General features: G+C 38.7%; 2 protein-coding genes across 6 annotated transcripts in view; both read right to left on the bottom strand.

Annotated features, from left to right (window-relative positions):
- Positions 1–7,562, bottom strand: part of kiaa1549la (KIAA1549-like a) — a 53,947-nt gene extending 46,385 nt beyond the window's left edge. For all 4 annotated transcript variants that reach the window (XM_084397844.1, XM_084397846.1, XM_084397845.1 and 1 more), the window contains exon 1: positions 6,968–7,562. In XM_084397844.1, coding sequence (XP_084253970.1) covers positions 6,968–7,169 — 202 coding nt within the window. In that variant the 5' untranslated portion in view covers positions 7,170–7,562. The remainder of the gene's footprint in view (positions 1–6,967) is intronic.
- A 2,465-nt stretch (positions 7,563–10,027) lies between these two features.
- hipk3a (homeodomain interacting protein kinase 3a) overlaps positions 10,028–15,210 on the bottom strand; it is a 38,268-nt gene continuing 33,085 nt past the window's right edge. For both annotated transcript variants that reach the window (XM_084397840.1, XM_084397841.1), the window contains exons 15-16: positions 13,673–13,803; positions 10,028–12,868 (exon numbers count right to left, since the gene is read on the bottom strand). In XM_084397840.1, the coding sequence (XP_084253966.1) occupies positions 12,440–12,868; positions 13,673–13,803 (560 nt within the window). In that variant the 3' untranslated portion in view covers positions 10,028–12,439. The remainder of the gene's footprint in view (positions 12,869–13,672; positions 13,804–15,210) is intronic.

Here is a 15,210-nt window from a genome sequence, read left to right as displayed (position 1 = left end):
CTAGAGAGCATTTGATTGGACAGAAAATCTGATGAAAGCTGAAGTGCAGTGATGTCATCAAAATTACTGATGCATATTGGCGGAAATGAGAGACTGCAAGTTTTGAACGCTTATATCTTCTAAATGCAATTTTTGTCATTGTTTTGAAGCACACTCGCTTATAGATAACAGTAAGGCTAACATGTTCATAGTAAAAGTAAAAAATAATTAAATTTTAATTTCATGGGGACTTTAAGGTTGTTCCAAACCCTTAAGGAACAGTTCACACAGAACGCGTTTTTCCATTCCACTGCACTGCTTTTCCTTTTTTTTTTTATGTAAGGCGAACGTCATTAACCATTTTGCTTGCTGTGTTTAGGCTATATGGTTGATAAATGTTTATATGTTAATAAAAGCCTAAATTAAATCTGTTCATCATATAAAGCGATCAAATCAAAATTTGGACTAAACCGATCTCTTTATGACATTTTTGAAGTGTCAAAGTGGTAGTTGCATAGACTGTCAATGGAGGGACAGAAATCTCTCTGTTTTGAAGATAAACGAAAGTCTTACGGGTGTGAAACGACATGAGGGTGAGTAATTAATGTCAGAATTTTGTGAACTAACCTTTAATATACTCTCCAATCTTTTTGTAAATAATTTCAGCCTCATTCATAGATAAATGCATTGCATGACATAAAAATAAACAATATATTGATTTCTAAAGCCATTTTTTGTAGCAAATGTTTCTCAGCAAATGTTGATATGCAATTCATTTGATTTATTAATCAGTATATGACGTAATTAATCAGATTAAATTTTATACACGATTGACAGCCCTAGTAAATACATCATATTATGCCAACCTCGTCTTTAACCATATCAATATTTCAGTGATGTCATATTTTTTTTAACCTAAAGTCTTTTATGTTGTTAACCATTTTAATGGCAGTATTAACAATGTAAAAAGCTCTCCCTTTGTTCTCAGTCATTTCAACAGTACATGGCTGTGAATCAAAGACTCCCGCAGTTGTCATCATAGCATGTTTTTTTTTGTTTTTTTTTAAATGCAGCTCCCCTCTTGAGGGTGAACAGATGGGTTTTTGCAAAGACGCTTCAAACGTTTTGATGGGATCAGATTGACTAGTCCAGGTTTTATAATGTGAGTTAAAGAAGAAAACACCACAGATTTCGTAAAGAGCAATGAGAGACCTGCTTCTCCAGTTATAATAATGACACACACACAACACAGGGGGGAAAACACTATGCCTACTCCATTAAAACTTGGCTTTGGTTCCGTGTTACACGCACAACCTTTCTACTGACAAGTGACAACGCATCCCCATAAAATAGTCAATTAAAGCATGAATCCAGTGTAGTTAGGTTCAACTAATTGCTGAATCCAGTCACTGCAGGTCTGAGGCCGCAAAAAGGCCTTTGAAAAGCAAACGGAGCAGTTCATCACTGTCATTCTTGGTAATACACTCACTCTTTACACTCTGGTCAAAAAAAAATGTAGATCAGTTCCCATGGCAACATAGCACAGCAGGCTCCTGTTGACTAGCAGAATCATCACTGTAGGGGCATTGAGGAGAGATGCCTCATCCTCAGCAAGCCACAAGTGTGTCTGGCCATGCGCCATAGACCCAGCTCAAAGCCAACAAGGACAATAGCAGTTTTATGAATGAGAAGGCAAAGGCTCTTTACCTCTGTGTATTAACCCTTTATGGGGCAAGTGACTATATTTAGTCACTTCCGCACTCATTCAAAATGCCCCCCCCCTGCCTCCGTTTGGAGTGCTAGAGTCATGTAGTTTGCTCTCAGCCAATCAGGGGAGATCAAGCTATCTGACAGATATTGACATCAAGGCATCTGACCAATCAGCAGTGGCCTGGCGCACCTCAAACACAGCCATCTTGCAGAAATCAAAAATATTGCTTTTTTGAACCTGGCTTCTCCCAAAGTTATAGTTATAACATCATAACTAAACATGGTAAGTTGATGTAACTCACAAATTATTTGGTTGAATAGTTGTGTTAAAGATTAGGATTGCTGTTATTTGCATAGCATTTGTAAAAATTAGTTTAATGATTGGCTGAAAACTAAATGCACCATATTTGATCATATGCCCCGTTTACCTAAGTCGAGGAAGTGTCCATTTTTAGACATATGCCTTATGAACGTTTTTTTTTTTTTTATTATAGTTAAATGGCATACACGGGTGCTTATTGTTCGTGTGAGGCCTAGTACTGTGTGAATTGATTGTAATTACTGAATATTGGTTTGTGATAAAACGCAATTATGAGCAAATATAAGCTCATGGCCATAGGTGAGAGTAGGAACGGAAAATAGACCGGAAAATCGAGAGCTTTGCCTGGCAGCTCCTTCTTCACCACGACAGACCGGTACATAAACTGCATTACTGCAGAAGCTGCACCAATCCGTCTTCAATCTCCCGTTCAGGCCTTCCCTCACTCGTGAACAAAACCCCAAGATACTTGAACTCCTCCACTTGAGGCAGGAGCTCTCCACCAACCTGAAGTGAGCAAGCCACCCTTTTCCGACTGAGGACCATGGCCTCGGATTTGGAGGTGCTAATTCTCATCCCAGCCGGTTCACACTCGGCTTCAAACCATCCCAGTGCATGCTGAAGGTCCTGGCCTGATGAGGCCAGCACGACAACATCATCCGCAAAGAGCAGAGATGAAATTGTATGGTCCCCAAACCTGAAACCCTCCGGCCCCTGGCTGTGCCTAGAAATTCTGTCCATAAAAATTATTAACAGAACCGGCGACAAAGGGCAGCCCTGTTGGAGTCCAACATGCACCGGGAACAAGTCTGACTTACTGCCGGCAATGCGAACCAAGCTTCTGCTCCTACAGGGACCGGATAGCCCTTAGGAAAGGGCCCCGGACCCCAAACTCCCGGAGCACCCTCCACAAGATGCCCGTATCAGTACCTAAAGACAGAGATGTCTCTAAATAAATGTTCCTTGCAGTTTGTGCCTATAATAAATAAATGTTCCTTGCAGTTTGTGTGTGTTTGTGTCATATATTTTTTTAATTCACTCTCTGTAATTTATTTTACCCTAGACAGGCAAGTGCTCATATATGGTAACTTCATTGACCTTGATTTGCAATGCAAAGATGAAAAAAATTGAGAAATTTTTTTTTTGTTTAAATGTCCTTTAACATCCCCCATTAGGGTTCTGAGGTTAAAAATTTGAATTTCCAAATATTTCAATGAGTGCCCTATAAAGGGTTAAGCCTATGGTCCAGACCGATGCATGTCTGCGTGCCCACATAAAACTAATCTGGTGTAATTCTAGCTTTAGAAATGTATTTATCTTGTAATTCTAGCTTTAGAAAATCTAATCTGCTTTTTTCGATATCTGGATATTTCAGATGTTTAAGAAGGGCCATCATGCCTGGAGTGAGTTCACATCATCAACGCTGAACTTGTTTGCACAAATTAAATCATTTTTTTGGTTTAAATGTTCTTCTGGTCCTCAGGCACAGGCTACTGATACACTGCAGCATGAATAGAGAACACAGTGGAATTGAAAGTGCCATATTGATGCACCAGACATTTCTATACTCCAGTATCATTTTCAGGCGGAAAACATCTGCAGTGTGATGGGGTCAAAGGTCAAGAACATTAGGCATACATTCAACAAAATATATTTCAACCTACTTGGCTACTGTCACTGATTATGGACTGAAAATCAAGTTGTATCATTATTAAATGGATCTCTAGAATACTTGCTTCTGGTTGATCAGTTCAGTTGCACCGTTCACTAGTTACCGTAAATCTTTTTTTTCTAAATCCATAAAATATAACAGCTGTGAATACCAGAACTTTACACTCTTAAAAATAAAGGCTCCAAAAAGGGGGTTTTCGCAACAATGCCATAGAAGAACCGTTTATGGTTCCCCAAAGAACCTTTCAGTGAACAGTTCTTCAAAGAACCATTTGTTTCATTCTGATAACCGCCATAAAACACAGGTGGTATTGAGACAGCCACATGTAGAATCAAAGCTCATCACACAAGTAGCTTTTCCACACACTGAGGTAGATACTAGATGGTGCACAAGGACCATCTATTAACAAATAGCCATTTGATATGGGGTAGCCTAACATAATAAACCAGCTCAGGGTAAAACAGCACCAAAAACAGCTACATTTAACAATTATTGGTTCCCGGAATGTTCTGAGAATGTTTTTTTATGGTTAAAAAAGTTAAATGAATTTGACACTTGGCTTTCGACAAGAATAACGGCAACAGTGCCATCAGAACCACTTTTGTATTTTGTATTGAATGAATTGTTCTCGTATTTACGGACTCAACTTTTTTGTTCACATGGCGCACTAGCGGCTTTGGAGTCCGTTTGACGTTCTGTCATTTGGCATGAATGTGTCTTGTGTATAGTTCGCATTTTTTATGAAAGCCATCCGTTCTAAATCATGGAAGTGTTGTGACGAGGTATATTTTTTCAGAATCATGAGAGCAACAAAAACATAACCGCTAGTAGGCTACTCACTGCCCTTGATACTCATGTTCAGTGGTTTAGACCCAGAAATGAAAATAACAGTATGAAAAAGGAGGTAGAATTGAACCCAAGTTCAGACCAAACACCTGAACAAGTGTTATGGTGCGTTTAAGTCATGTCGAAAAGATTGTGTTGAACGCACATGTATGCCACCACAAAGTCGTAAATACGAGTGGGAAGCTCGGGATTTTCTTTAAGCCCCGATCTGTATGAGTTGGGGGCGTGTCTGTCTATAGCCTGGTTTGCAGATTTGCGCAAAACTTTTGCGATATTTTCTAAATGTCGTTAAAAAACGATTGCGAAATGACGGCTTTTCGATTAACCGATGTTATGCGACTAATTATAAATCTGTTTTTTTGTTTTTCCTCTCGCGATAAGTCATTCCAAAAATCATGGCAACTGATTTACGTATATCGCAGCCACCGCACTAGCCATTATTTTTATATTTATATTTCTTTGTTGTTTAGAATCCAGTATTCCCCTAATTCTTTTGTCTTTTTTGAGTTTAATAAAGAACTCTGTCTCGTCTTCTGTCCAAACATACTGCGTCTTCTTCAAAGAATGATCGACTTCTACGTAAGCCAGGTGACGTGAATGCGGAAAAACTGTTTCCATTGGAGTTTTGTGAAATATTCCTTATTCGAATTACCAGAAAAACTAACTTTTTTTGCGATATAAGGGAGTTTTTGCGAAATTGGCTTGTTTCCATTGGGCGTATTTTCAATTCGCAATTTGTGCAAATTGAAGGGTAACAGAAATGCAGCTAGTGAGAAAAGTGGCGGAATACCAAAATATTTATAGGTATTGTCATTGACATTGTCAGACTTTTTATTTACAACAAAATAAGCTAATTCCCTAAACAAAATATAATAGCATTGTAACAACAATATGTAACGATAAAGTTAACATGGGCTTCATAAAAAAAATGTTTTTAAAAACGTTTAAAAGCAAAACACAACTGATGCACTTTCTTCATTTTCTAGAAGTAGAGTTTCAAAACCTTGTGTAGTAAATTAAAAGAAGGCACACTGCCATCTTGCTCCGACTTGAACGTACTGTAGTAAACACGACTTCTCAACTCGTAAATACGAACCTCCCAGGAGGAATAAACACCAAGCCATAACGGTATTTTTAAAACTGACACTGAGTGTTAACGCATTATATTACAATTGTTAATGACCAAACATTGTATAGGCTACAAAAACTATCCGCTAACAGTAGCAAAAAAACGTTTAGTTGTGTACAATGCTAATCATTCACGACTCTTGCGATGCTCTCCGCCATTTTGAAAAGGTCAAAGGTTATCTCATCTCGGCAACTCGTGCAACAAAATATTCTACGAGTTGCCCAGTGGAAAATACCACATGAGGGGGTGTTCATGTGCATTTTCCACGTCGGCTTTTGGTATTTACCATAATTACCATAGCACGTGAAGGCACCATAAACGCAGAGACGTTTTTGACTTTGAATCACGTGACTGTTTTCCTCCATTTAAAGACTGATTAAAGCAAGAACCAATAGAATTCGAGTGCGGGCTGTAAAGGAGACCTTTAATTGGCTACTGAATAAATACTCCTACGTCCCTTCACTGAAGCATCGCGTTCGCGAACTAATTAAGTAAACAAAACATCTAGTTTGTCAACCATAGACATAAAAAATACAATATTTGATATGTCTATGTTGTTAGCAAACTGAATAAACAAAACATTTCGTTTAGGAACGACCTGAATGAACAAAATATCCCATTTTGTTTGTAAACGATATTAACGAACCAGCCATCTCGTTCTCGAACTTTTAGCAAATCGGTTGTTTTGTAGCGAATCTGGCGCATTTCGAAGTAACCTGCGGGAAACGTCATTGAACGAATCAGTGAATTAAAGTGTTTCGTAATCAAAATATTCGAGATGAATCACAATCTCCAAATTCCTTCACCTCGGCCACTTGGTGATTTTTGCGAGTGCGCAAAATCACCACTGAAAATGAATAAAAACGTCTTAGGAGCGACAGACCACAGCACTGCAGCACCGAATGCCCTGGTCTGTTTATACACAAGTGCTTTAGACCAGACTGATGTAGTAGGGCTAACGTTACCTGCATCTTGTTTTTGTCTGAGACTCGAGGTTTTGTTTTGTTCGCTAGCGGCCACAGGAAAACAAACAAATCGCAGACGCAAAACACACATCAGTGGTTAAGATCTAAACAAAATATGTATGGTCCGTCTTAATGCGATAACGTTTTCATAAGAGCGAGTTTTTATTCCGCATTGCGTTTAACAGTTAGAACCTCCGAATATATAGTTCGTCTGAAATGATTCGAAATTCAAAGTCAAACGTGCAATTTCAAAACATTCAAATTAAACATAATACCTTTTTTATGGAAAGGTTTTGAAGCTGGACACTCAAACAGGTTGTCCACAAAATAACCCAAAAATATCTCACCGTCTATGGCAAATATGGACGGAACCAGGAGCAATGTAATTCCAACAGATAGCAGACACTTGGTCCACACACCGTCCAGGTCAACATATTTTCGGCACAAGGACAAGCCTATCCATTCCGACATGCCTTGGGTTCCAGCGTTGCCATTCCCGCTATTGGAGCCCACAATGTAGAAATCGTTACGCGCATTTCTTGGTGCCATCGGGCTAGAGATAAATTCAGCAATAGGCCGAAAGGTCCCGAAAAAGACATTTGATCTATCCTTTACAGTTCCTTAGACTGAGGTCTTCTCTCCACTGTTTTTCTGCTCTATGTCAGCATTGAAACTTTAAGGCGATGCGTCTGCAAAGCGCATTCAGAAGCATCCGTGACCACCACATCAATCACGCGCGCGTTATAACAGCAGGTTATCTATCACGCTTCATGAAACGAATATTCAGCATAGGAATCCATGAGCGTCAATCTTATAATCCCGCTATTATATTAATGATGCTGCGACGGAAAATCGGCTGCTTTTGATTGGGAAAAAATACCGCGTCTCCAAGCGAGTGTATTGCAGGCAAACTGGTGATGAGGCAGGCGCGTTATAATAAGCACTGATGAACGAGAGGAAGACGACCTCTGCTGGGTTTACATGAGGATGACTGCTGCTCATGGATAGGCCAATACTAGAACATTTTCATCGACATCATGCTGTCTGCTATTGTGGAAATTCTACGAAATTCCACGAAATTCCTTAGGATTTTATATATTATCAGAATTTTCATACTGTCTTTTAAAAAAAAATAATATAGCCTACGTGGCAAAATGATCATTAAAATAATAATAATAATGTAATCGTATAGTATTGTCTATGAAGCAAGAGGTTGACAGTTTCATAGCGCTGAACTCATTTCATAGTTAAAATACCTAGTTAACAACAATCTGTTAAGTTAAATGTTACAGTTAAAATATACATTATAGCCTACTCAACTAAAAAGTGGACGATGTAAGGGAATTACAGCAATAATTTAATTTGCAAATAAATAACCGGGTTTTAAAATACGTGTACTTATTAAAGAGATATTAGCAGAATAAATGTCCTTGTATAGGCTACTTATAAGCATGTGTTACATAACAACCGGAAGCACCGATATAAAACGTCATAAAAAATTGTGACTCCATCCGCATGATGGCGCACTTTCGCCAGTTTCAACTCAAGTTTTTTGGCCTGGTACATTATATTTTTGTTTAGAATTAATATAATGTAAATTTAAATATAATCTTCAGAAGATAATCTTATTTGTGATGAGAAATTTTAAACAAGCGTTTTCAACAAAAAAGCATCCATCAAGCAAGAACACATCACATTCTTCATGTTCTCAGTTGTCTTAAAGGTCTTTAAATAAAGACAAACAAACATTGTGTGCCCGCAGCAATATATATTTTAATTCAAAGTGAATTTTGACAATACACCATAATTTCTTTAATTTGACACTCACCAATAGTCACCAGGAAAACCCGCTTTCTGTGACAAAGTACATAAGGCTTGGTCACATATAAATCACTGAGAACTAGAGAGAAATACGACCGCAAACTGTAAGAGACATTACATCAAAAAAAAAAAAAGGTTCCCAGTCCTCATATAGTGAATATTGCACAGTGCAGTGGCTACATGGCAAACTAATGTAGCATAGAAATCAAAAGCAAACAGAAATCAGAAAGCCACAAAAAATTTACAAATATGAAAACAGTAACAGTTCAGATTTAGTCAATCAAGTCTGTTTGCTCTTAAGTCTAAATATTATCCGATAACTTGCAGTGAGATTTAACTTTTACTAAAATATAATCTGCAGAGGAGTTAAAAATAGATCTAAAGCAATCCAACCCAAATCCTACGGCAAGTGTTACACAGTAGCACATATGAAAAATACAAGGACCCTGAATTAACTGTACAAGAAGATCTAAAAGAAAAACATGAATCAAAGAAAACAAAAACTGTTTGGTTTGGGAGTTTCAAAGACATTTCGACTTTAGTTTCGTTTGCAGATCCCTCTGTCCTTCGCGTTTACGCCAAGTTTCACTCTTATTAGGTTGGGGTTGGTAGACCTTGTTAGAAGTAAAACATTTCCGAAATGTTTACTTGCAGTGAATTAATGAAAAGAATTCATATAATGTGCGCATGAGTAGCAATTCGGTACTCATCTCTAGTGCTACATGCTAAATATAAAATATAGGGTCATAATGCGAGGTACGACACCATATTTTGGACTGTACCTCCATGAAGTCGGCTATGCTAAAGCAAAAATTCTGATCAACAAAGGGCAAATGTTCATTCTACTTTACAAATGGTGGTTTACATTCACAGTGTATCATGTAAAGCTTCCCAAATACAAGAAAACCGTGTCTTGGGCGTTTAGTCAGCATAATAATAATAATAACAACAATCCCTGATATCATTTCATTATTGTTTTGTTGTTGTTGTTGGTCATAAAAATATAAATTAATCAAGCATGATTGGATTTCCTTTCCACGATTTTGAGAAACAAACATCCATTTTTCACCTTTCAGGTGATTACTGCATCGCATGAGTATAAAGTTACACTCGCTATTGGTTATCAGGTTATCAACGATCTACTTTTAAGCAACTGGTCGGTAACAGCACTTCAGTTATGACTATCAAACACTGCAGTTACGCTTTCATCCCTCGGTCAAGCATGAAAGCGAGGAAGAGGCTGGCAGGCAGTGTTTGAAAAAGGGATATAAAGGTCTGACGCACATTTCAAAGGCACTAAAGCAGTGTCGCTCGTTTTTAAGAGCAGGGACCGGTGCGAGAATGAACACCCCCATGTAGAATCGCCCACAAAATGAGAACGGGTGCCCTAATAACTCCTGCTTTTCAGAGTTAGCGAACAGTCCGCCTTAAAACATAAGCAAAACGTGCATTCTGTATCATGTTTTTTTCTTAATACATGAATATACCTGATACACCTTTTGTGTGCATTTCAATGTAAAATTATAATAAGGGGGGGAATGAAATCAAATAAAAATTCTAAAGCACTGTAGTTAGAGACGCCCAAATGCGTTTTTTTGCCCAACCCTAAATTTTGTCTAGCTTATCAAACGTATCAAGTGCTAATAGCATTGCTAAAATTAATATTCTGAAATGGCGAGATGAGTGGGTCATTGAAAACAGAATTTATACCGATACTTAAAACAAAAAGTTAAATCTATCCTGCAAGCTATGCTTTAACAAAATGCAAATATACGTACTAAGATAGATATACACCAATATGCATCTAATACGTAAGATTAGCCCCAAGATAACAACAGATAAAACACTGATGCAAACAAAACGTAAAATACAAAACCCACGCACACAAAAACCCCAAAATCTCCATTACTTGCAATACAGTAGTTACAATGACACTTCAAAAAAAGAAAGCAAAACAGAAAGAGGCATTAAAATGCTTCTGATGCCAGTCAGTACGGTAAAACCCAAAAACAAACAAACGGAAAAAAAAATCATCTCACTTCTATTTCAAGGTAATTAGACATATATAAAAATAAGAAGGCTAAGAACAAAGTTAATCATCTAATTTCACAGCTATTATGAAGTGGCAATCAGTATATAGCAGCTTATCTATGATACATTCAAGAATAAATGAAACAAAGTCATAACTTGCCCGAAAAAGCTAAACATCAACCTCAACATTTTTACATAGATTTTTCTGTTAAATACGGCCTCAACTACACTACGTTCGAGGTCTACGCTAAAACAGTAGCTACTCTGCTTAAGAAATTAATTACTGTCTTTGGTGTAGCGAAAGCATAATTATGAAAGAATGCACCTAATGAAAAACTCAAATCTAAAAAAGAAAAGAAATTCACACAGAAAAAAAAAAAAAAGCTATTTCTCCCTGACGGAATGTATGAAATAAAAACAGCCAGCGTCAAAAAAAGCAATTAAATGGTGAGAGAGGGAATACAAAATCCAATCTTTTCACATGCATCTATGAAGAAAATTGCACACGATCAACTCTCGTCTTATAAAGCACTGAATACTCCAGCAATGATAGACTTTACAGTTGGATACTCAATACTGAATAATTCTGCACAAAGCAAACATGAAACCATACAATATCATCAAAGAGCTATCTGCTGATACAAGTCCAACACCGATAACACTTCTAACTCTAAAAATAACAGAGAACTGATGGAAAGAAAACGAAAAACACACACCGAAAACCTATGGATTGTATTGCAGTTTCATTAAACAGTGTAAATACTATTAGATTAGAAACAGATTATCAAATATGAAAGTACTCAAACGTTTCTATACATAGTTCATCGGCCTCTGCTACGGCGAAGCACGTTATACTCGAAAAATCGAACTCTGCTACCACTCAGCGTAATACATCCACCTGTAAATACCACACGCAAAAGGACTGTATCGCTTCCGAATAATGCGCAAATCATCTAAGGCGTTGAACGACACATTTCGCCCTGTACAAAAGGTCAAATCATGAGCCTGATCATGCACTCGGCAGGCGTAAATAGCCAATCAGGTGAGATTTTACTGACGGTTTAAAACATGAGACCTATTAGGGCGTGTTTGGTTCGACACCCGAGCCGCTTTCCGAACAAAAACTCCTGTCGAGACCCTAAGAGATTAATTAAATAATGATAAATGACACCGAAGTAGAGATTATGTAAGTCAACGAATACGCAAATGCATCAAGCTCAAAAAAAAAAAAAGATCTATGAAACAGCCCTAATATAAAAATCACGAATAACGATTGAAAATGTTTCAAGTGCTGCAGTCCGGTACACGCATGACTGCACGTAGGACTCGGGGTAACTTGCAACAACATGTATTTTAAGGCACTGTTTATTGAACCCCAAGGATTCAATGCAGCAAGTCTTACAACATATACACACAGAGGGTGAAAAGCGACGGTTTGCAGCCCCTCCCCCCCTCCCCCCCTTTTGAAGTCCAACATTGGTTTTTGCCCATGCAGAGACATGCAGTGCGACAGAACCTTTTCAACACCGGTCTAAAAGAGAGACTTAACACTGAAGAGCATGGGGCTACTACGGAAAAATACAGACGGGTAACATCGGGTCACCACAAGGGGGACTCGCACGCACACTGGAGACAGGGATGGCTTGAACGAGAGTCACTGTGTCTAATACACACGTCAGAAGGCAATATCGAAAAATAGCATAGGGAAACTGCTGCGGCCCTCTGCCGAGGGTCTTACGACTAGGGATTTTGTTGTATCAAATGTGCAAAAACACATTAAAATTTAGTTTTTGTGTTCAATCCACTCACTCGCTCACACATCCATTTGTTTGTTTTATTCTCCATGATATCTGTAAAGCTTGATTTGCATCATCATCATCGTCAAACTTTATAAAGGAAAGGAAATGAAAATAAAGATGTCGCGGCTCAGTGCCGGCTGCGTGCGCGTGGCTGCCGCGGGCTCCAGCTCAGATGTATGGGTACTGACTGAGTTTGCTGGGGCTGAGGGGGAAGCCTGCGTAGACGGGCGACGCCACATAGGAGTGTGGGTGAAAGAGGGCTTTGAACTGGCCCTGCGGGAGCAGGGTGGGTGAGGGCAGCAGCCTGTGGTTGATGCCTACGCTGATGCCCTGGTGGTGCACCAGGCTGTAGGCGGGCTGCAAGACGGGCCGAGGGCCCGGTGGTGGGCACGGTGAAGGCAAGAGGTGGGCCACGGGGGCGGAAGGTGGATAGGAGAGGAGGGCGGGAGGTGGTGGGTGGCCGGCCGAGTGTGTGGGGCTGCCGTGGGGAAGCGGGAAGGTGTGGCCGTGCACCGTGGGTGGGATGAAGGCCTGCGGTCGGCGCGGCTGCCGGTAGTTGCCGTTCCACTCCTTGTGGCAAGAGCCGTAATGCTGGACCTGAGCGGGGACGAAACAAAACAATGTCAATTTTGTTCCAAAATTTTAAATATCAACTTCATTAACTTCCCAATTTGGACAATTCCTATTATTGTGGAGGCAGATCTGAATGAAAGCTTGAAGCTGATTGTAAGAAAAGCAGACTAAATTATTAGAGAAGTCTAGCATGTGTCACCAGAGAGAAGTTATTTTTACTGGAAGATTGTGTAGACATTTTGATTGAAAATTACAGTCAAAAAAGAAAACTAAATAAATATGCATGGACAAACATTCACAATAAACATGCATTTAACATTTCATGCTGACTTTAAAATAGGAAGTTGGGTGGCTCATATTTTTTTTTAAATGTAATTAACCAATAGCTTTAGTTTACATCATTGTCACAACTATGATCTACTACTTGGTAGTCAATTGCAGGCACTATTAGTGGGTGGGGCATGAATGGTGGTTGGAGTCATCAATATTTTTTGGCACATTTAGATATGTAAAAATATGCTTTTTTGTTTGTTTAAAAAAAGTTAACAGTTAACAGACAAACTAAAAGACACAAAACATCAATTTTGGATTTCATAAGGTCCTTAACTAAATCTTAAATAAAAAGCAAAACATTTGAATCCATGTACTCTTTGGGAACTAAAAAATTGTTTTGGAACAGACTCAGCATATGGTTTCATTCAACATCAGCACTCACAATGTTTATTTTAATAAAATAATTCATTTAGTATGATCTACAGAGCTTTTCTCCACGTTTTCAATTTGTACAGCATTACCGAGAGAAGTCAAAGAGAGTTAAACCCGACAGACCTGGCCAAAGCCTGGCGGCTGTGGCTGGAATGAAGAGCTCAGTTTCTGCTGGCGGGGCAGCGTGGGCGTGGAAAGGTGGCTCAGTCGTCCTGGGCCGCAGCGACCTCTGGACTGGCAGGAGGATTCGAAGACTGCAGAAAGCAGAAAAGACCAAAAAATGAGTGATCAATAAATAAAAGGGATAAAATGAAAGAAGGATAACTAAACTTAAATGCAAAACTTCAGCTAACAGAAATGAACGCTTGCAGTTTGGCACAAGAACTGCAACTTGTACGAACTGAATTGGCTGACGTTCTGTTCACAAGAAAGTGATTTAAACATCAAAAACAACAAGTACAAACTTTGAGGTAAAAAAAAACAAAAAAACTGAGAACCTACCAACTTATAAACAAATTTAGATAGCAATGTATCTAAAACATAAACTCTCTTCAAACTTTCCATGGACAATGTGCCATGAGAAGCCTTTGAAAGAGTTTACCGCTCCAGCAATATTTCTCTCATAGCATGCGTTGAAAACAAAGCATTGGCTCCATGTAGGAAGCAGGAAAGATATGCTTTGACACGAAAGGGGGAGGCCGGGAATTTCTTTTCCAAAAACAAGTAAAGAAATTTAGGGCAGTCAACACGCAGAGTAAAAATGAATACAGGAATGAAAAGATCACAGGTATGGGAGAGGAAGCTCAAACCGAAAGGGTCACTCAACACTGGGATGTCGCGCACAAGACACAGGGTCGCAGTGCACGTTATACCCATAATCACCTGCGATAGCCTCTGTGACAACTTCCTGTTTCTCTCCTATGACCTGTAAAGTAGACATTGGCTGTGACCACACTAAAAAAAACTGGTTGTGCAGAAGGAACTTTGTATTAATAGCCCAATTTTAGACTGGAAAAAAGTCCATTCAGAGAAACCAGTCTGTATACCACAAAAAATAAAAAATAAAATAAAAATATATTCGCAAAACAGACACTGTTCAACAGTACGGAATGAAGCAAGTCGGTTTATATTTTTCTCACGCAGCTATGTAAAAATCTGAGCTGTGGATGTAAATGGGATGCAAATAGCACTTCAAGAAACAGCTGTACATTAACCTGCACAAGACAACGCACCATTACAGGTTTGACAAAAGTTGAGCTATTTAGACAAGAGGCATGATGGCACAGAAAATAATTTTGACCATCCTTAATTTAGTAAAAAACTTTTTTGTTGTAATGCACTTACACAACGGAAGGCTATTTAGCATAGCACTATGATACAAATTTTTGTGAAGATATAGCCAGGACATTTAAACATTATCCCCCAGTTTCACAGACAAGGCTTAAGCTAGTCTTCGACTAAAATGCATGTTTGAGCTGTTTTGTCTCTAGATGCACACCAGTAATGTTTTTTTTTCTAGGGCATGTATTTAAAAGCTACTTAAACACCCTAATTGAACTCAGGCCTAATCCTAGTTTAATCTAAGCCATGTCTGTGAAACCAGGCCATTATGTTTTATTACAAAAAAGGGTAAGAAAGTGCTTGTCTGTGCAAAGTTATAA

Source organism: Rutilus rutilus (genome assembly GCF_951802725.1).
Source record: "Rutilus rutilus genome assembly, chromosome: 23".
In the NCBI taxonomy this organism is placed as follows: Eukaryota; Metazoa; Chordata; class Actinopteri; order Cypriniformes; family Leuciscidae; genus Rutilus; species Rutilus rutilus.
Note: the sequence above shows the minus strand (reverse complement) of the source record. Positions and strands in the feature narration are given on the sequence as shown.